The 23,040-nt window shown below is 39.6% G+C and overlaps 1 protein-coding gene across 6 annotated transcripts in view; it reads right to left on the bottom strand.

The window, feature by feature from the left end:
* zfr (zinc finger RNA binding protein) overlaps positions 1–23,040 on the bottom strand; it is a 59,259-nt gene that overhangs the window by 18,318 nt on the left and 17,901 nt on the right. For all 6 annotated transcript variants that reach the window (XR_007958227.1, XM_052038977.1, XM_052038964.1 and 3 more), the window contains 11 exons: positions 18,470–18,749; positions 17,414–17,537; positions 16,684–16,902; positions 12,487–12,713; positions 7,512–7,700; positions 4,573–4,843; positions 3,933–4,108; positions 2,015–2,134; positions 1,787–1,932; positions 1,008–1,146; positions 445–647 (listed from right to left, as the gene is read on the bottom strand). Coding sequence is in view for 5 of the 6 variants with exons in the window: in XM_052038977.1 (XP_051894937.1) it covers positions 445–647; positions 1,008–1,146; positions 1,787–1,932; positions 2,015–2,134; positions 3,933–4,108; positions 4,573–4,843; positions 7,512–7,700; positions 12,487–12,713; positions 16,684–16,902; positions 17,414–17,537; positions 18,470–18,749 (2,094 nt within the window). In the remaining variant the exon portion in view is untranslated. The remainder of the gene's footprint in view (positions 1–444; positions 648–1,007; positions 1,147–1,786; positions 1,933–2,014; positions 2,135–3,932; positions 4,109–4,572; positions 4,844–7,511; positions 7,701–12,486; positions 12,714–16,683; positions 16,903–17,413; positions 17,538–18,469; positions 18,750–23,040) is intronic.

Raw genomic sequence — 23,040 nt, 5'->3', positions numbered from 1 at the left:
AGAGGGATACGGGCAGAACACAGGAAATTGGAACTAGCGGGGCAGGCACTGTGGTTGGCATGGACTGGTTGGGCCAAAGGGCCTGTACCAGTGCTGTATTGCTCTATGACTCAAACAGAAATTGCATTATAGTTTCATGTCAAGTAATTATAAAAAGTATTTTCTAACGTAATAAGGCAAAGGAAATTCCACCACAATCCATTACACAGTGAAATATTCCCTAAACATTGCTTTGATACACTAAAACTTCACACTTAATATAAAAAGTTAATAATTCAAAATAAAGCTTAGAGCAAAATATTCTTTGAACGCACTCCTTAATTTGAAAACATTACATCTGCTCTAATGGCTTTCGATGAATATATTCTATATAAATAATTTAACTGGTCAGAAAATTGTCATAGAAATGCACACATCAGAAACTAGTAGCATAAGATGCCATACCTATCTTTTGCTATATCTTTCTTATCATCCTCTTTGTTCTTTGGTTTATCTTGCTCTGTTATGCAGTCAGACACAAGTTTAAGAGCACGCTCAGTATGTGAAACGATCTTCTGGACAGCCTGCAGCTCCTCTTCAGTTGGGTAGATAGCAGCGTGTTTTGTCATAACATAGCGATCATCTGATGAGTCTGGACGCCTAGGAGGCTAAGCACAGATGTATAGTTGACACCAAAATTATGCATTTCCTTTGCCAATTCAGCAAATTATTCTACAATAAAGCTGGAAGGAAAGCTATTTGCAGCCAGATTTTATTTGCCATAAATTTATTTACTCCTTCTGAAGTATGCAAATGAGAATCTCTTTATCCAAGATTAATACAAGTCTTACTCTTACAACTGTTACACAAAATGAAAGGCCAAATCTGTAAAGCTTTCTTCAACTCAGTTAGAAATTTGCAAGATTTAGTAGTAGGGATGGCCCATTTCAAACTTGTTAACATGTCCAGAAGTATTTTTCCTACTCAGACTTGTTTATCAAATGAAGATTAAGCCATTAAAAATATACCAGTGGCCCCTGGGGCTGCATCATTCCAGGTCGAACACCAAGTAGCCCTGGTGGATATCCGTCAGCCATTCTGCGGCGGTCATCCCAGTAATGGTGCTCTTCTTCCATCCTCCTCCAGTAAATGTCCTCTTCATAGCGCCTGAATAACACAGAAACCTTGCACTTTCATCACTCATTTCAAAAATTACTGTCAATGTTTCTCACCTCTTGATCTAACCATCTCAAATAAACTAATTTCACTTGAGGATCTCTTAAACAGTATGCAATAAAAAGTTCATACATGTGATAGGAAAAAAATTTTTTTTTAAATTATTCATTCACAATTGTGGACGTCATTGTCACGACCAGGATTTATTGGGAAAGTTAATAAGAATCAGGGTCATCACTGCACCTGGCATCATACTGGCTAGTCTGGGAAAGGATAACAGATTTCCTGTCCAGAATAACATTACCGAACCACAGATGGTTTTTAGGACAATCTAGCAATTTGATGATCATTCCTGATGTGGATATTTTTTTAAAATTTGTATACATTCACCCATTTTGCAGACGTGCCTCTTCATGTGGGAGTCAGGGAAAGAGAAAGCAGGTACACTTGCTTGTGGAAGTGACAGGAAAAGGGATAGATGGACAGAAAATACCAAACTGAAAGGAAAAAATAAAATTGCAGTAGGAGTGGGAGATTACGTAAAAATCCTCATAACTTTGACATACAAATGTCAAGATTCTGGATTATGAAGATGCATCTTTGAATAAGATCAAGATTTTTTTTTGATTACCTCATTTCCATTCTCCAGCGCTCTTCTTCCTCCCTCCGTCTCCAATATTCTTCTTTCTGCATTTGTTTTCTCATTTTTTCTTCTTGAATTTTTCTTGCTCTAATGCTTGGCTTTACTTCAACTTGCAATTCAGGATTTACTTTTTTCTTGAATGAGGAAAGGATAAATATTTCAGACCCTTCGTGAAATATCTTGTCAGCTAATCATTTTTATTGATGCAAAACTCACCTTATACTGCAGCCTGTGTCTTCTTCCTTTCAAATGCATTTCCTTTGCATTTGGGTCATTGAAACTACACTCACATAACTTACAATGGAAGCGAATCACTTTGCCTTCATCATTTCGAACCTTACAAGGGAAGGAAAATTTTGAAAATTAATTCATGAAAAAAATGAAGAATTAATTTTTTCCTTGTAAGCTATTATGTAATTAGAGGAAAGTCAAGATTTCTGCACACTACTGCCCATCATGTCTAAATGCTCCAGCAATACTTGGATGATCAGGGCACAAACCATACCAAGAAAACAATTACCAGGCACACAAGAATATTTACTGGTATTCCAATGGATTCAGAATATAGATAAGCTAATTTTCCTATCTTGGAAGGGAATCCCGAGAAATAAAAATGTTCGTCACCCAAATAATACAGTCCAAAGCTCTGACTGAATAGGTGATGGAGACAGGAAGCTTCACCGTGTTTTAAAAAGTATTTGGATGAGCACTTGCAGAGCCATGACCGACAAAGCTACTGATCGGGAACATTTGTTTTTTGGCTGGCAATGGATAAAATGAAAAACCTGCACCATAAATTTCTACAACTTGAACCTAAATATTTCGACATAGGCATAGGTTTTGATTCAATAAATCACATTCATACACATTATTTGCCAACAATCCACCTCAGCTTGCAACAGTTACTCCCCTGGAGCAAGAACGCATCTTTATGCATCATCATAAAGGGAGAATATAAAGGAATCTCACAGAATGTTTTTAATCCATTACAGACATGGCACTAAAATGATTTTTTTCATTTTTAAGACAACATTTTTAAAGCCAGAAGATCAAAGGCTTCAGCAAAAGATCAGATCTCCGTTCAATTCAACTTTTGAAAAAAATAATTTTGGGTTCACCTTCCAAGTTCAAAATTAAAACAGCTTGCAATTTATACCTTAGGTTTTAGAAATTCAGTTTGGCTAGTTTCTAAAACAGTTTAAAAAAAAGGAGCCAAAATTGGGTCACTTTTGGAGTTTTTTTTAATAAAGGAAATAACATCCCCTCACAAATTTTGCATCACCTTCTGTCCAGGTCAGATGTGTTAAAATATTCCTGCAATACAATTCCATAGATACCACATATCCTTTGATTTCTACTTAAAAGTAAAACCAAGAGAACATAAGGATAAGAAAAGTAGAAGTGACAGTATCATGAGGTTCCAAAAAAACCAAAGAAAACAATGACTGGTTAATCTTGGTTACAGAATGAATGGAAGTTAGAAATCTGGAACAACTCCTTGTCTTTTGAAAATACCAAGGACTCAGTAATATTCATCTGAATAAGGACTCATATTTAAGTCACATTCAAAAGTGGCATATCTGAATGTAGTGGTCAAGTGTCAGCTTAGAATGTGCACTCAAATCCAGGACCCAGATATGAACCCAATATTAAAGGGCATGTGCCAGCTCTTTCGCATTATGAACACAGCATTATGGTAGGAGTTTTGACAGTAAGAATTGACAGGCTAAAGGTGGCAGGGACTAGAGTGAAAGCCTTTTACATTTGATTCTATACTTTCAGACAAAGGACAAGTTGTGCATCTGGGCAGGAAATGAATACATTGATTATTCTGATCTCACTTACGATTAGCTAATTTTGCAGTCTGTTCTTCAAAACCTACTCACTATTTATCTACTCAGTAGATAAACTATTTGTACAAATAATTGGCAAATTAACTTTCAATAGAGTTTTAGATATTCCCTCATTAATATTTTAATACTACAGTACAAGTGTTTCATTTTTCTGCATAAAATTGATAGGATCCTGATTTTTCCTCCTTTTTATAAAAGCAGCTATTATTCTTTTAACTGTAAGTGCTATAGTAATCAAGAGGGAAACAACATCATTAATAGGCAGATCACTCTACAATTACCTCTTCCACATAATCATGACCAACAGGCTGAACATCACTCTGCAATGCAGCAAGTGCTGTTATTGGCTCCACCACTGCCTCTGATTTGGTCTCTTGAACAGGTGGTGTTGCCAACTTAACTTCAGGTGTTTTGGCTTCCTCAATTATAGTTCCTGCAGTCTGCAACTTGTTACCACCTAGGGAACAATTCAATACTTCAAACAGTCAAGAAATATTTGTTTAACTTTTCTTTTAAAAAAATGAACAACAGCTAATTTATTTACATTACACCTAGGATTCATCTGAATGCATGATACTTAAAATTTAACAGCTGTTAACATCAATGCCGCAAGTGTTTGATCACTATGACTTCATTTTAAATCTATTCACATGAAGTCACAGTTATGTCATTTTGTACGTCATTTAAGAGTTTCTATATTTTACTATAATATGATTGCCAAACAGTAATGACAATTATTATTCCAGCTCTTCCCTCCATTTTTCAATCTCAAATGTGGCAAATAGGGTAATCAGATACTCTTCAATTATCACCTCTTGGTGGTATTCAACAAGTTAGCAAATAGGAACTGCAGTTGCAGCAGAGTCAGCTTGTTGATTGAAAATAAAATGGACAAAGAACTTAATAAATTTGAGTACTTGCCTATGAAAGTAATCTTTGGGGTTGGTGCTTTTTTTGCAGCAAGTAGCTTATTAGCCACATTATTGACAGATACAGCAGCAACCGGATTAGTCTTTACAACAGTGGAAACAGTGGGAGTTGCAGCAGCCATTCCACTGCTGGATCCTGTGGGTGGATTTGGAGTAGCTGGCTTGACAGAGGTCCCAGCTGTAGTTGTAGTTGTTGTCTGGCTGACCATGCTAGGCTCTGTTGATGGAATGGGCTTGCCAAGCTTAGTATGCAACTTGACCACCTACATGATATTTAAACAGAAAAAGAATGGTGATTAATTTGGCATTATAATAATTTAACAAACTGAGATGTAGGAATTTTTAAATTGAGTTAACTACAAGAAACTATTTTCTTAAATTTGGTTTATGAACTATTTTTTTTAAAAAAAGTCAAAGTTCACAACACCAGCATGTTGTTGGCATCAAGTTGAAGTGTTCAAGAAACTAAAACCTAATCCACATCCCTCCCGAGTTGTTGTTATCTGTTCAATCCCAGCCCATTTCTTGAGCAACAATATGCTGGAGGAACTCAGTGGGCCGAGCAGCATCTGTGGGGGGGGGGGGGGGGGGCCGGGGGGAGGCGATGGGGGAAGGAATTGGCAATGCTTCACATTGAAACCCTGCATCAGGACAGGTTTGTTGCCCCAGATTCCAGCATATGCAGTCTCTTGTCTTTAGCCTATTTGGGTTACACGTCAGAACTCCTTTTCTCTTGGCTCTGTTTTAACAGAGATTTTTTAAGAATATAGCAAAAGAACTAGTTATAATTTTCACATGTGGTGTAATGGAGGAGTGAAATGAACCAAGTATTGCACCGCATACTCATAAAGGGGACACTAATCATCATGCATGCAAGATCATAAAAAAATTGCTTTAGCAAACTTTTGATAAACATACTGTGTGGATTTTTCAATCAAACTTGCAAGACATTACAGGAAATATTCTAGTAAAAATTATGCCATTATAGGTCAAACTAGAACATTTAGCCTGCTTTTGCTCCACAGGCTAGGGATAAAACACATCAAGTAGGACAGCCATTCATTAGCCAAAGAGCCTCATATATAAATATGCATTGCTATTAACAAAGCAATGTTTATGAATGCAGTGGGCCAATTGGCATTAAAGCAACTTTTATACAAATTTGTATTGTACATTAAACTACATTTCACAGAAACATTATCAAAATCTGACACTAAGCCAAGAAACAAGCTATTATGACAGTTAATCAAAATTTGGTCACAGACGAAGATGTTTTTAAGAAATATCTCAAAAGGAGAAGAGGCAGAACTGCAGATAGGAAATTCCAAAGGTTGACCTGGCAGCTGAAATAGCCAATGGCAGAATGGTATTGAGAAAATTAAAGCCATTATTTGTGGCATACACCCAAGATATTTTTGCCTAGCAACTGACCTGGATATGTGGAAAAAGACTCACTTAAGACCTCAAATAAGAACACTAAGTTTAGGCTCGCCTCAGGCAGCTACCAGAGAGATGAATAAATGGATGTGCAAGAGTCGAGAAGTGAAGAGTGCACGTACCTTCAAGGATTGTAGACTTGGAAGAGGTTACTGAGATAGCAAGCATCAAGGTCATGGAAGGATCAAAAAGAATGAGTTTTAAAATTTGGCTCTTATTAACAAACAGTCAATGTAGGTCACTGAGCAGGAGGTAGACAAATGATGCCTGATGCAAGTTCAAACATGGACTTGAGAATTTGGGATGAACTTAAATTTGCAAAACTGGAAGATGGCAGGCATGCACTTGAACAGTCAAGGCAAGCCAAACAAAGTAATAAAAGAGGGCTTCAGTAATATAGAAGTCAAGCGATGTTATGCAGGAGGAAATAATTAGGCTTGGTATTGGGGCGTATGCAGTCAGAAGCTCATCTTGGGGTCAAGTAAGAATGCAATCTGATTCTGCTTCACAGACAACTACCACGAAGGAAATGGAAACTTGGCAGGGACCAAAGGCAATATGGCTAGATCTTCCTAACATTAATCTGGAGAAAATCAGTATTAAATGTCAGATAAACAGCCTGGGCATTACCAGTGAACATATGGAAAAAAAAAACAACTTTTCAGATGATAGAGTCAAACAGAAAAAAAAAAATCACAAATTAGAGATTCCTTGAAAGGGGGTTTTCAGATCCACTTTGCAACCAAGCATCAGGTTTATTCCAGGGTGGACTGGCATGGAAGACTGTGTCTAATTATTTCAATGTTTAATGATTTGTTAATTTTCAAAATAATTTTAAGAGATTTTACACATCTTAGACAACTGTTAAAACCCTTTTTTTTAACATATTATAAAGCTGTCAAAACACCATGTTCAGGTAGGCGAGGAGGTGTGGAGTAGCGAGAGGGTCACTCAGGATGCAGTGCCTAATGGAAATCCAAGTACTGAATCAGCACCAACTTGGCAAGTGCCTGTCAGGTGTGTAGGGTTAATCCATTCATACTTCATATTCAGAAAAATGGAGCAGTCATGTGGACTGTGAGCAGGGGTCCAGATCCAGAATTACCCAGTCCTTGGTCAGAAAATCTCAAAGCCCCAAGTTGCACACAGTCTTTTCATTGCAGTGACTCTAATCTTTAAAGAAAGCACAGGTAAACTTGCAATCCTTTTGAATCCAATTGATTTCCCATACTGTCATACATGAGTGATAACCGCCATTCATAGAACACGACTGCAAAAAGGATCAACAATCAAGGACCCAAAAATTGGAATATAAACTTTCAGGCTAGGGATATGATTATCTCTGCCCTGTTCACTTATTATTAAACATCTTGAAGGGGCATTCTTCATGTGCTAAATTATCACAGATATAATTAATGTTTTGTTTTTAACTCACTTAATTTGTATTAAAAAATTAAAAGGTTCTTGGTTATAGAAATGCAAATGATAATTTACCTTCTGATGCTTTGCTCCACGAATATGAGCAGCATATGCATCAGCTCCAGTGCAAGAGACATCACAGAGTTCACAACGCAGTTGATTTTGAATGCTTCGAGCTGTTCCAGCATTGCTGCTTTGATTAGTAGTTTTCAGAGCAGCTTCCTTTTTCTTATGTTTTTGTCCTTCCAAATGTTCCCTGTAAGTCTGAGGAAGTAGAAAGTTTGGTTTTCTTCCTGAATGTTAAGCAACAAATAACTTTTCCAATTTAAGGCTGGTGAAAGTAAACCGTAAATTACTGCATTCAAAAGAGGAACAAATTTACAGCACAGATGGCAAATGACTGGCTGCTCTGGGTCTTTGCTGATTCAAAACAAATGACAATTCCACAACCTTCCCTCTTTCTTCTAAAACAAATATTTATCTAATTTAACCTTCTTCCATAAAATTATTCCTGCCTCAACCACTCTGTGACAAAGCACTATGCTCTGATAACTGGTGCACAATTTCCAAATAATCAAAAGAAACAACCCTTTCCTCTTTTCATTTCCAATCTTTAAAACCTGCCTAAACCTCTTCATTTGGCTTGTGTATTTCATAGAACAGTACAGCACAGGAACAGGCCCTTTGGCCCATGATGTTGTGTTGAACTCATTAAGCTAATGACACCAAATCCCTTCTGCCTGTACATGATCAATATCCCTCCATTCTCTGCATATTCATGAGTCTCTTTAATACCTCTATCATATCTGTCTCCTCCACCACCACCCTGGCACATTGCAGGCAACCATTATTCTGTGGAAAAAGAAACTTGCCCAGCACATCTCCTTTGATCTCTCTGGCCCCCCACACCCACCCCCCCCAACCAATAACCTTAAATGCATGTCCTCTAGTGTTAGATATTAGTATTTCAACCCTGGGAAAGAGATACCAGCTGTATGCTTCTCATAATGTTGTAAAATTCTAATCAGGTCATCCCTCAGCCTCTGCCGCTCCAGAGAAAACAACCATAGTTTGTCCAACCTCTCCTTATGGCACATGCCCCCTAGTCCAGGCAGCATCCTGGTAAACTTCTTCTGCACCCTCTCCAAAGCCTCCACTTCTTTTCTATAATGGGGCAGCCAAAATTGAATACAAAACTGTAGATGCAGCCTAACCAGAGTTTTACAAAGCTGCAACTGCTGTCTCTTGAACTCAATGCCTTGACTAATAAAAGCAAGCATGCCATACACCTTTATCACCCTATCAACTCGTGCAGACATTTTCAGGGAGCTATGGACTTGGATCCCAAGATCCCTCTGTACATCAACGCTGTTAAAGGTCCTGCCATTAACTGTGTACTTTCCCTTTGTTTTATCTCCAAGTGCAACACCTTGCACTTGCCTGGATTAAAATCCACCTGCCATTTCTCTACCCATATCTGCAACTAATCTATATCCTGCTGTATCCTTTGGCAACTTTCTACACTATCCACAATGCCACCAATCTTTGTGTCATCAGCAAACTTACTAACCCACCCATCCATGTTTTCATCCAAGTCATTTATACATATCACAAACAGCAGAGATCCCAGTACAAATCTCTACAGAACACCACTAGTCATGAACCTCCAGCCAGAATAAGTCCCATTGACCACTACCCTATCTTCTATGAGCAAGCCAATTCTGAATCCAAACGGCCAAGTCACTGTACCAACTGCCACCTTCCCCACCCCCTCAACTAATGAATTAGTATTTCTCTATATTTGGAAAGAGAACTGACAGTAGCAAGGGCACAGAAGGCACTCTAGGTTGGGGACTTCAATGTCTATCACCAACATTGGTTTGGTGGCACCAACACTGCTGGGATGGCAGAGTCCTGAAGGACCCAATTGCCAGACTGGGTCTGCAACAGAAAGTGAGTGAACTAACACAAGAGATCACCTGCTTCATCTTATTATTAGCAATCTACCTGTGACAGAAGCCTCAGTCCATTATAGACCAAGTAGAAGTGACTACTGCATAGTCCTTATGGAGGTGAAGAAGTTTCATCTTCATACTGAGAAGAACCTTCATCAAGTTTTTGTGGCATCACTATAGTTGGGATACTTAGAATAGATCTGTAGCTCAAAACCAGGCATCCACGAGGGACCGTGTATTATCAACAGCAGAAATCTACACCAACACAACCTACAATCTTCAGAGGTTAAGTGAGAGACTCTCTATCATGCAAAGGCAGTATTCAATAGAGTGTAATATCAAGGAATCTTGGCAAAACAGAAGGCCATGGCCAACAAAGAGAAAACATTCCATCTTGAATGGTATCACACTTTGTACAAAAGAAGATGGCAGCAGTTGTTGGAGGTCAATGAGTCTTGCCTCAAGACATCACTGCAAGAACCCCAGAAGGCAGTGAGGTGAACCCAACCTTCTTCAGCTACTTCATCAAGGACCTTCCTTCCATCACAAGGTCAGAAGTAGAGAGAACAGTTAATGAGGTGCTAGAAAGGATATTTTCTCTCATGAGACAGTGTACAACCAGAGTGCATGGTTTCAAGATAGGGGGACACCCATTTAAGATTTCTTCTCTCAAAGAGCTACAAGTCTTTGGAACTCTTTTCTACAGAGTTTTGTGGGGGAAGAACCTTGTGTATATTTAAGGCCAAGATGGACAGATTTCTAATCAGTAAGGGAATCTTGGGTTATGAGAAAAGGGCAGGAAAATGGACTTGATCAGCCATGTCCTACCGAATGGCATTGCTGGCTCAAGGAGCTGAATGGCCTTCTCCTGTTCCCATTTCTTATGGTCTTATGATTGCACAACATTCAATTTCATTCACAACTCCTCAGCAAATGAACTAGCATGCAGCAGGGCCCAAACAACACTTGAGCGTAGGCTGATAAGTGGCAAGTAACATATCTTTCCACCAGCTACAAAGTCTAAGTTAGGAGCATGATGGTATACTCTCCAGTTGCCTGGAAGAGTGCAGCTTTGTCAGCTCTCAAGAACTTGAAGCCATCCATGACAGAGCTGCCTGTTTGAATGGCAACCCTTACACCATCCCAAGCATTCGTTCCCTCCACATACAGCACAAGGTGGCTGCAGCGTGCATCATGTACTGAACACATTGCAGTTCCTCGCTCAGGTTGCTCCAACATCATCTCCCAATCCCATAACGTATACCACCAAAGAGGACAAGCAGCAGCAGGCACATCCCAACTTGGAAATATATCACTACTCCATCATTAGGTCTAAATCCTGGAACACCCTACCCAACAGCAATGCAGGAGCAGTTTGCTACCACATTCTCAAGGACAATCAGGGATGGGCTATAAATATTGGTCATGCCAGCAACAGCCGTGTGTGTGTGTGCATGTGTGTGTGTGGAAAAAGAGAAGGGGGATTATAGAAACTGCTTAAAGCTTGGAATGTGGAAAGGCTATGGAAACAAACAACATGTTGTGGTGCTGAAGACGTGCCTTCCTGAACCAGCTGCACTTCAAGTCAAGCTGTTCCAGTGCAGTTACAAAAGTGGCCATCTACCCAACCATATGTAAAACTGCTGAGCACGTCCTGTGCCTAAAAATAAATCCAACAGAAACAAGAATGAACCACTGCCCAGTAGTTCACTTTCAATAAAAGTGATAGGTGTCATTGACATAAGTATCAAATGCCCTCATTCATCAAAATTTGCTCAGAAATATTCAGTTTGGGCTGTGCCAGGTCCACTCTGCTCCACACCCTAGTTACAGCTTCAGCCCAAACTTGGAATAAAAAAGAGCTGAATTCCAAAGATGAAGGATGATTGGTTGCCCTTGACATCATCGCACATTTAACAGAATGTAACATCAAGAAATCTTAATAAAATTGACGTCAAGAGAATAAAAAGGGGAAAAAAAGTCCACCATCTGAAGTGATACCTTGCAAAGAGTGCTGTGGCTTAAAGTTCTTCACCCCAAACCCAGGACATTGCCACAGTAATTCCTAAGGGCAATGTTCTGGGCCCAACCATCTTCAGTGTTTAATTAATGATCTTCCATCTATAACAAGGTCAAAGTGGGGTGTACACTAATGATCATACTATACTCAATTTCATTCAGGTGGGGCTGTTAGGTGGCAGCAACATTCAACTCATGCAAGTACTAGATAATGATCATTTCCTGCCATTGTTTAACTACCTACTCTCAATAAACATTACCACCACAAGATCTCCACAGGAACACCCCAAGGAGTTGCTATCTACCAGAAATTTAACTGGAATAACCAGATACATGTGGCTTCAGCAGCAGGTCAAAGACAGATTATTCTGTGGCAAGCAACTCAGCTCCCTATTGCCAAAGCTTTTACATTCTCTACAAATCAAGAGTCATTTGGCTGGAAGAGTGCAACTCCAACAACACTCAAGCAGCCAAAAGCCAAACCAACCCACTTGATCAGCAGAGTTTCTCCCACCATTACATTCACTCCCTCCACCTATGACTGCAACGTGTACTATAAAGTGCATGACTGTCACTCACCAAGGCTGCTTCAAAAGTACCTCCCAAACCCACAACCTCTACAATCTGGAAGAAGGGCAACTGGTGCATAGGAATACCACCAGCCCCAGACTGCTTCATCCACTCACTCACTATCTTAACTGTTCCTTCATTGTCACTGGGTCAAAATCCCTTACTTCCTATCCAATAGCATTTTGGGAGTACCATCACCAGAAAGCTATCAATTATGCTGAAATAATGCCATTCCTCTATTACAAGTCTAAAATTTCTTCCAGCTCACCTGTTGCATTTCACACAGACCAATTTCTAAACAGTCAAGCTTTATAAGCAACAAAAAAAAAAGAAATCCTGCTTCAGAAAGATTGCAAAGACCAATTCATGTTGGAAATTAATTGGATATTTGAGTGAGTGAGTGCGAGTAAAAAAAATCAGAAAATAATCTTCAACTGTGAACCATAAATCAAAAGATATCCTTATGAATCTAACACTGACACATTTAGAATCCAATACAGCCTTACCTGTGGCCCAGCACAACTGATCTTACAAACATCACAGTAATGGATCTGAGGTTGCTTAGGTGGCTGCTTTGGTTTCTGCTTATTCTGGAAAGGAACTTTCTTAGTGAAAGTGCTCCCAGCCCAAGCTGCAGCTTGTTTCTGTTGTTGCTGTTGTTGTTGCTGCTGCTGTTGGTAATAGGAAGATGCAGCAGAATACACCGCAGCTTCATATCCAGCATATGTCGCTCCTATAACATAAAAATTATTTTTTTTTTACATATACAAAAAACCATAACCCAATTATCATTCCCTCGCAGAACTTCAAGCTTTCAAACACAGGAGTATTTCAGTTTTGAGAGAAAGATATAAACATATGAAAACCCATAAACCCTGATATAGTGTTAAAGCATTTCTTAATATCTGTAGGGTGCTCATCTTGAAGCCAGAAAAGCATCACACAGAGTACCAGAATTCTTGATTCAATTCTCTGGCCCATTAAAGAAGGAGCTACCTTCTTTCCCCTTCATTTGGGAGAAATTAAATAATTGCATTGATGATCATAAATAGCTACCCATTAATTCAAAAATAATTCAGCACAAACACTTAGGCACAGTGTACATAACTGCCACATCACATGTTCTTCGTGGCTGAAGTCATTAGAATTAACTGATGACTCACTGACTTTTTCTTCAAGCTGTACGGTAGTGCAGCTTGAAGAAGTGCAGGCACTGTAGTGTAGTGGTTAGCGGAACACCATTACAGCGCCAGCGACCCGGGTTCAATTCCTGCTGCTGTCTGTAAGGAGTTTGTACGTTCTCCGTGTGTCTGCGTGGGTTTCCTCCAGGTGCTCTGGTTTCCTCCCACATTCCAGACATACGGGTTAGGAAGTTGTGGGCATGCTATATTGGTGCCGGAAGCATGGCGACCCTTGCAGGCTGCCCCCAGAACATTCTACGCAAAAGATGCATTTCACTGTGTGTTTCAATGTACATGTGACTAATAAAGAATCTTTATCTAATCCTTGTCATGAATTTCATATTATAATGGAGGATATTATCGTTCAATTCGATCAAGAGGTATTAGAGCAAGCATTTATAGATCTGTGTGTCTGAAAATACAAAATAGGCCATGGGAAATAATTCACCTCAAATTCTGTACGCAAACTTGATTTCACACTATTTGATTCAAAAAAGCTTGAAATTTGATTCCCAACGTAAAAGAAACCATTTAAAAAAAAACAAACCCAAAAGGCTTGAGTTGCCATGTACCTTTCCTCCAAGTCAGCAGTGAGAAGACATCTCCAGAATACACCACAAATTAACAAAGTAATGTCAAAATCTGTATATTAAACAAACCACTTCAAAAATAAAACCTGTTGTTTCAATCTATTACATAATAAACCATTAATTTTTATCTAGATGCAAACTAATGATTCACATTTCCAAAAGATGCAAGCCCATGAGTCAAAAATGTTACTTTGTTTACAAAATAGAGATGGCACAATCCACTATGACACCAGGTCTGTCACATCACTATGGTCCCAAAGTCAACCAAGCTGCTGCAGGAGACCAGTGTATTCAGTTGAGGAGATCAAATTTTGCAAAAGGTCATGAAGTGCAAATTCCAAATGCTCTCCAGACTATCCTGTAGACCCCAACAAGTGGTTCAGATTTCCACTATGAGCCTGGGAACAGGTCATGTACAGACAAAGAGAGAAAACAACACTCTTCAGAAGATACCTGCTGGGCTAAACTTCTTACTGCTAGAAAGTAGAGTGCTGGGTCAGCATTGTAGGAATGCTATGTGTGATTGCCCTGTGCTCTGTAGACTTGGAGTAGGACCACACAAAATTAATTCACCTATATTATCGTTATCACAGTATTCACAGCTTTAACCATGCTGTACAGTGCTCTAGTGCATACCATAAGGTTCAGTTTAGTGACCAACTGCATTTGGTTGAAGCCAGCTAGTGTTGATTAATGTCATGCCTGCACCTCTTAAAATTGGAGGGCTCATTACCTGTAGCTGCTGGTGGAAGCCAATTCTTTTGCTTGGGAATCTTGGTGTAACATCAGTAGAAGCAGGTCAGCACAACATTGTTGCATACCCAAAAACACCTTAAAAGGATGTCAATGTCTGTCATAAATATACCCAAGCTCTGAGAGCCCTCTTGGGTAGAGAATTCCAAAGACATTCTCTGGGTGAAGAAATTCCTTCTGTTCTGAATGGCTGGTCCCTATTCTGAGACTGATAAAAACTGCATTTACCCTCCATAAGCCTTCAAGCCCTGGAAAACTTTCCTACATTTCAAAGAGGTTACCTCTTGTTCTTCTGAACTCAAGCAAATATAGACCTGATCTACTAGTAGTTCTTTGAAAATGACATTCCTTTCTCTCTCTACCTGCACAATGCCCCCACCCTTCGCATCAAATATCTCCACCCCTAAAATTAAACTAGTGAACCTTTGCTGTATTTCCTCCAAGTATATCCTTCCTTCTGCAAAGAAATAAAAACTGTATGCAGTAGTCCAGTTTTGGTCTCACCAAGATCCAAATACAGTCGACTTCTTTATTTATGCTCTCCTTGTATTAAAATACACCAAAAGCAAAAATACTGCAGATGCCATAAATCTGAAATTAAACAAAGTGTCAGAAACATACAGCAAGTTGGGATGAAACGAAGTTATTATTTCTGGCTAATAACCTTTCATCAGTGTGGTAACATGTCATCACTTGACTCATGAACACCACAGTCTCTTAAAGGGACACTTCTAGTCACTAATCACTTAAAGTTTTTCTTTTTTCTTGCCAAAATGGGTAACAACATTTTTCCCCCACAGTAAATTCCAAGTTCAATGTTTTTATTCACTCACTTGCATCCTGTGTCCTCAATTTTTTCTCACCCATCTTTGAATCACCCAAATTGGATCCAGTTACATCCAAATCATTCACAGATAATAAGCAGCTGAGGATCAACCACTGATCATTACTGTACCAAACTAACATCCAATCTGCCAACCTCAAACTGTTGTTTTATCTATTTTCTGTCTGTTACTGAATCCTCAATTAATATTGTACCTAATTCCACAAACAAGGACAACTATTTCTGTGGCACCCAAGTATTTTTTTTAATTCAAAACACAACCAATAATTTCTCTTTATGGTTACATCCTCATTAAAAACTAATACAATGACTGATTTTCAAAATACCATTTATCTTTTGTAAATCCACACAGACTTTACACTATCATTTCATTCTCCAAGTACCCAGTTACCAGATTCCTAAAACAAAATTACAGCATTCAGTTCATTACCAACGTCAGGATAACTGGCCAGTTATCAACAATTTTCTCTTCCTCTTCTTTCTTGAATAACAGGCTTTTTGAACTTCAAACATCAATTCATCCACTAACTGTACAACAGCTTCATTGACACACAGGTTCAGTAGAATGGTTAGCTTTTAGTCCTACCAACTTTTACAGTACACATTTCTTTAATTCCCTCATTCTCACGACCCAAGATTTGGTACTATTTGTGTATTCTACCAAAACAAAGACACCCTACAGTAGATGAACACTTGAATTGCCAAGGCTGCAGTCCAAATGCTAGTAAGAAGGAATTAGTATAGATGGATGCTTGATGTGCAGGCCAGAGGGCCCATTTTTTCATGTTGTACAAGTCTATAAATAAAAATGCTGGAAATATTCAGTGGGTCAGGCAGCATCTATAGAAAGAAACAGTCAACCTTTCAGGTCCGAGACCAGTCAGTGTATTCTAATGAAGCGTCTAAAACAGTAAAGGTTTCTCAGTCCACAAATGCTGCCAAACCTACTGAGTGTGTCCTGAATTGTTTTACTGCAGATTTCCAGCACCTGCAAGTACTTTCTTTCTTTTACTCTGCATTATAAACATTGCTAAAGTTTCCAGTTCCTTATTCCCTATTACAATGTCTCCCCTCTATAGCTTTCATGTTTATTTTAGCTAATCTCTTCCTTTTATACACTTTCCAACTCTTGCAATTATACCCTCGTATTCCAATTTGTTTTTGACCTTTTGCTTCCTATCCACTATTTTGAAAATCTGGTGCCATTTAATTTCTCTTAGACATGGTTGGACCACTTACTGCATATTCATTCCAAATTTAGTATGCATTATTTCTTTACATTTGGTATTGTATCTTTGAATCCATACCTCTTATAATTTCTACTTTACTTCTTACCAGTGTACGTCACAGCAGTTGAGCTATATGTACCACTTTGAGTATAGGACGGAACCACGGTGGCAGCTGCTGCAGCTGCTGGCTGCACAGTTGTGGAAACAGGATAAACGGTAAAGGTAGTAGTTGGGTTTGGTGTAGCTGGCTTGATAGCTGTCACCTGTCGAGTCTGTTGAGCTTGTGTATACTGTGTCGCAGCTTGACTATATCCTGCCTTGGCAGCTGGAACAAAAACTTAACTCTTAGGAATTGATACAAAACAATACTTTTTGTCAAAGTTCCTTCAAACTATTACGTATGCACAAAGCCCAATCTACCATTCATCTACTTCAAAGTAGTACGTTGCTCAGCACAGTTCAGAGGACCCACTGCTTTTAAGGTTTTGCTCTAACACATCATCTTAAATTCACATTTATACCTCTGGTGATCTTTTCATAGATTAGCAAATGGGTACTTCTGCTTTCCCAGCTGAAGGTATCAGCAATATACCGTATATATCACCCAAACTCACTGCAGTAAGCCCTGCACCATATTTTGCAGTCAGCAACTATCGCACAAAGTCTTAATTTGGGGTGGGAGAGGAAACGAGGATAAGTAGAGCAGCAAGAACCAAGCCACCATTCCACATATCCTATACTGAACTTGCAGCCAATAATACTCTTCCCCTTTCCATTATATCCCGTTAAGAAACGCTCAATTCATTCCTAATTCCTTAACACAGTTGTAGACTCACCAGCTTGATAGTAGGCTTCTGCGGCAGTTGGTTGTGGCTGAGCTGCAGCACCAGGCTGTTGATAATATTGTTTGCTGTCATAGGCTATTGCTGGTGCTGTAGAGCGCACGTATGTATAGGTGTCCTGAAATGGAAAGGTTCAGTTGAAACTTTAAGATAGGCTCTAGCTTCTAAAATAAACTTGTAAAAGAAATTTAGACCTAAAATAGTATATGAACCCAGACCAGTATCCATCTTGAGTACTATGCATAAAAATGAATAGATACTAGATAGTTTTGAACAAGACAGTTATGACCCAGAACGCAAATCTAATTTAATCAACAATGACCCTAGAAATAATCCAGAGTATTAGAATCATTAAAAATTACAAAGCAATTTGGCTCAACTTAAATTCACTAATTCTATGTGTGGAATTCTTTCCATTTAATTCTTTGGGACATGTGTATTATTGACAAACCGAGCAAAGATTTTGTAGGAAGTACACACTGCAGATTGGTGGTGATGGTGGTGGAAGTGAATGTTCACACTTAAATACTTTTACACTCCTCCCCATTTTGAAATATCCATCCAATTCTATTCTAATATGGTACTGCCTTGGCCTCAAAACCAATGCAATTCTATTCACTTCATTGTTCAGCCTCCTGAAGAATGAGTCTCCTTGTTACATGTCAACCTTGCAGAAATTATTTCTCTGTATCTCTTTGAAATTATAAAGCTTCTGTTATATTCCTCCTAAACCTCCAATCTCCCACCATGATACAGACATTTTATATAACCTTACCGAAGAAATTTGATATCCATTTTACAATTCTAACAATGCAAAGCATTGATGAACTGTTTTGATTTACACGAACACTCAAGCTTTTTTTTAAAAAATGTTAATTTAAAAAAAGCACTGTGCTGATTGCCTATAACCATTTCTCTTACATTACATTATCTATCTTTTTTCCTCCTCTGGGGCTTGGGGGAAAAAAAAACACTTCTCTAGAATTAATAAATACAGTTATAAGCAATGATGTGCCTAAATATCAAATAAATTACTGTTCTAGTCCATACCTGATAATTTTGCGAGGTGACTGGTGGTGGTGGTGGAGGGGCTTCTTGTTGCCGCTGTGTATATCCATAGTCTGCTGCGGTATGTGTGGCTTGGTATCCTCCATAGGCTGCTGTGGCAGCAGCTGCTGCAGCTGCAGCAGGAATTGGTCTGGCTGCTGTAGCAGCAGCTGCAGGAGCATAGGCTGCTGTCACAGCATGAGCAGCTACTGGTGCCTGGTGGACTGTGTAGCTGCCAGCTGTGGTCGGATGAGAGTATGCGATGCCAGTGGCCGGCTGTTGGCTAGTCAAAAGGACAAAATGTTTAGTGTTTAGTAATACAAAACCTAAAACAGATGTGATATCACATTCAGAACAAGTTACAATAGTTACATTTTAGAAAATGCAGTAGAGATTGAAAGGAGACATTAGATACAGGAATGTTATCTTGTTTCTTAGGATGTCAATCTTAAATTTATTAGTTCAAGTATTTTGCTTTAGCTGTTCCAATCCAAAATGCTACTTGGATTTTTAACATGAAAAACTGAAATACTTCTTCCAATCAGGTACGAGAATGAGGGGAGACCTTATAGGAGTGTTTAAAATTATGAGAGGCATAGATAAGGTGGATGGTAATAGTCTTTTCCCCAAGGTAAGGTAGTCCAAAACTATGGGCCATAGATTTAGAGTGAGAGGGGAAAGATTTAAAAGGGACCTGAGGAGCAACTTTTTCCACACAGAGGATGGTGAGTCTTTGGAACAAGCTGCCAGAGGAAGTTGTTGAGGCAGGTACAATGGTATCATTTAAAAGCACTTGGATAGGTACATGGAGGGGAGGGGCCTAGAGGGACATGGGCTGAATGCAGGAAATTGGAACTAGCTAGGCGGACAACATGGTCAGCATGGACTTGTTGGGCCGAAGGGCCTATATCTGTGTTGTATTGCTCTATGACTAAGTAGAATTTTGCCATTTCTAGGGGTTCATGAGTGGTTTTCACCTTTGATCTTAACTCTGTAACCACACAGGGTAGGGCAGGGCAGAGAATGTACCAAGAAATGATGGAGTAGAACGGACTAAATGTGCTACAGCTCTAAACAGCTTTCTGACTATCACTTTGAGCCAAGATGGAGATTGGGTAATTGTGCAAAGTTCTGGCAGAAAATAACAGATTCAGCAGATTGTGCAAATGCTGGCACAAACCCTGTGATCAGGGAAGCACAAGGGAAAAATTCTATTTCTATGGGTAAATGGTTAAACATGCATAGTTATTAATTTTTCTAATTACATAAGAACATAAAAGCAGGAGTACACCACTCTGCACTGTAACCATTCAATATGATTATGGCCAATCTGCCCCAGGCCTCAGCTCCTCTTCTGTGCCAATTCCTCATGTGCCTCAATTCCAAAATTAATCTATCTACTTCTCTTTAAATACCCACAATGACCTCACCTCCACAACCCTCCAGGTACAGAATGAGAGAGAGAGAAAAATCACCATCCTCTGCGAATAGTTCCTATGGATTCAGTTTTAAATGACCTTTCCCCACCCCCTAAATCTTGTAACCATATCTCCTCATCCAACATTCTCCCAAACATCGATTTACCTTGTCATGCAACAAGATCATCCCCCATTTTTCTAAACATCAAATATAAATGTAATTTCTTTATCCGTTCACGATAGGACAACCCTCCCAACCCAGGAATTAGCTAACAAATCTCTTTGACTGCTTCTGTTGTCGTTATTTCCTTTCTTAAATAAAGGGAGCAAAATTGTGCACAGTACTCCTGGTGTAACCTCACAGTGCCATTTTACAATTGTAACAATAGCTCCCTCTTACTAAACTCCAACACTCCTGCAATTAAGGCCAATATGCTATTTGCTTTCCTAACCACTTGCTGCACCTGCCTATTAGTATTCGTGCTGTATTTCACACATCTGCAATCTTTGTCCATTTATTCCGACTCTGCATTCTATGTGATAGTTTCACTGGGATTCGTTGGTAGGGGTTGCAGGAGATAAGCAAGACCACAATTTGACAAGGAATTAAAATTTGGCAGGCAGGAATACTACACAACATAACTATGAACAACACAACTCAGCACAGAATATGAGAACATATTGTCAACATTTCCTTGATTGCAATACAGACCATCATAATTCAAAGCAGAAGAACCCAATGTTTCTTTTGCAAAACTTCAGCAGTATTGCTCATTTCTACTCAACCTAGTCTTCATGGGTATCAAACCCTGAAATGTATAAAAGCCAATGTATTCACACCAGACCAAGTAACATTTTCCAATACCTAATGTGTCATGTATCAGTTTCCAAATTAACTGCATGACAGACATGTGCTTTCACACAAGTGTACAAAACCCGCCAGCCACCACGATGTTTTTAAACATTAAAATGCTATATACCAGATGTTAGTTATTTAACCCAGATCTTCATACAAGAAACTTTGAGAGAGATTTGTTTGCTACCTGGATTCCTTCCAGGTTACTCCCTCATGAACTATACATGATCCTGAGAATATTTGGGACCCCTTTCCAATTATATCAGAATTTTGTCCAGCATACTAAACATCTACTCTTGCATACCAGTGATGTTGCACCTTTCACAACACTAAAAACCGCTTTACAATAGAATAATTTCAAAGTGATCATTTTGTAATTAAAGAAAAGCATCAGGCAATTCAGATACAGTAATCTGAAAATGACATCTTTATGATGATGATTAAAGGATAAATATTGCGTCAAATGCAAACATATTGAGGGCACAGCACATTGAGTATCCAAGTTGGGTATACAATATTGCAGTTGTGCAAGATGTTGACAAGGCTGCATTTGAAATATTGTGTTCAGTTCTGGTCACCTATAGGAAAGATGCCATTAAGCTGGAAAGAGTGCAGAGGAGATTTACAAGGACGTTGCTGAGACTCAAGGGACTGAGTTATGGAGAGAGGTTCAGCAGGTTGGGACATTTTTCACTGTGGATGAGTGGTGATCTTATAGACATGAGGAGCATAGATAGGGTGAATGTGCACACAGTCTTTTCCCCCCCAGAGTTGGGGAACTTTGGGGCATAGGTTTCAGGTGAGAGGGGAGATTCATTAGGAACCCGAGGGGCAATTTTTTTTACTCAGAGAGTGATCAATATGTGGAATGACCTGCCAGAGAAAGTGGTTGAGGCAGGCACATTAACAACATTTAAAAAGTACTTAGACAGGTACATGGATTTAGAGGGATATGGGCCAAACATGGGCAAATGGAACTAGCTTAAAATGGGAACGTTGGTTGGCATGGAACAGCTGGGCTGAAGGGCCTGTTTCTGTGCTGTATGACTGTGATAATGTCGAGTTTGGGGTGGGAGTTTAAAAAGGCAGTGCAAGATAAGGCAAAGTGATTTTTTTCCGACTGGCAGGCCTAATGTCAAAGGACAGCATATACATATATATAAAATTAAAAAAGAGCCAGGCTCCAGCAGGAGCAGCCATTTTGAGGTCAAAGTGCTGAGCACAAGATTGAAGTGCAGAGGCTTTGACCAGGGAGGCTTTGGTGAGATAAGGATGCATCAATAAAATAAGGCAAGGTCTTTCCTTTTCTTTTTAACCTCACTACGAGAGAGTTAACAGAGTGGTATGCTCCTCCTGTGAAATGTGGAGGATCATGGTGAAGTCTAATGTCTCTGATGACTATGTTTGCAGCAAAGTGTCCACTTGTAGCTCCTCTCAAACTGCATGGCTCAGCAGTTGATCTCACTGAGGAGCGTACAGAAGGCAGAGGGAAGTGGTCACACTGCAGGTTCAGCCAAAGACGAGATGGGTGACCACCACAGGCAGTCCAGGAGTACCCCATGACTATTTCCCTCTCTAACAGGGATACTGCTTTGGATATTATTGGGGGAGGAGGGGTGGGCGGAGTTAATGGCCTCTCACAGGAAAGCAGCAGCAGCAGCCACCAAATCGGTGAAACCATGACTGGCTCCACGGTACAGCAGGGAAGGACAAAGTGTAGACTAGCAGTAGTGATAGGGGACTCGATAGTTAGTGGTACAGGCATTTCTGTGGCTGAGAGCAAGACTGGAGTGTTGCCTCCCTGGTGCTGGAGTCAAGGATATCTCGGAGCAGGTATAGAACAGAAGTGAGAAGAAATTCCTTTAGCCAGAGGGTCGTGGATTTATGGAATTTGTTGCCCCAGACAGCTGTGGCGGCCCGATCATTGGGGGTGTTTAAGGAGGAGATGGATAGGTATCTGATTGGTCAAGGTATCAAGGGATATAGGGAAAAGGCCAGGAATTGGGGCTAGATGGGACTAGTTTAGCTCATGGTGAGGTAGCAGAGCAGACTCGATGGGCCAAATGGCCTACTTCTGCTCCTTTGTCTTGTCTTGTGAACATTCTGAAAGGGGCAGGTGAGCAGCCAGAGGTCATAGTCCAGATTGGTACTAACAACATAGGCAAGGAGAGAGATGGGGTCCTGGAAAGGGAATTTAGGGAAGTAGTAGGAAATTGAAAAGCAGGATAAACCCTCCAGGGTTGTAATCTTGGGATTGCTCCCTGTGCCATGTGCAAGTATAGAAATAGGAAGGCAAGACA

This window comes from Pristis pectinata, chromosome 2 (genome assembly GCF_009764475.1).
Source record: "Pristis pectinata isolate sPriPec2 chromosome 2, sPriPec2.1.pri, whole genome shotgun sequence".
Classification (NCBI taxonomy): Eukaryota; Metazoa; Chordata; class Chondrichthyes; order Rhinopristiformes; family Pristidae; genus Pristis; species Pristis pectinata.
The sequence above is the reverse complement of the archived record's forward strand: the minus strand, read 5'-3'. Positions and strand labels throughout refer to the sequence as shown.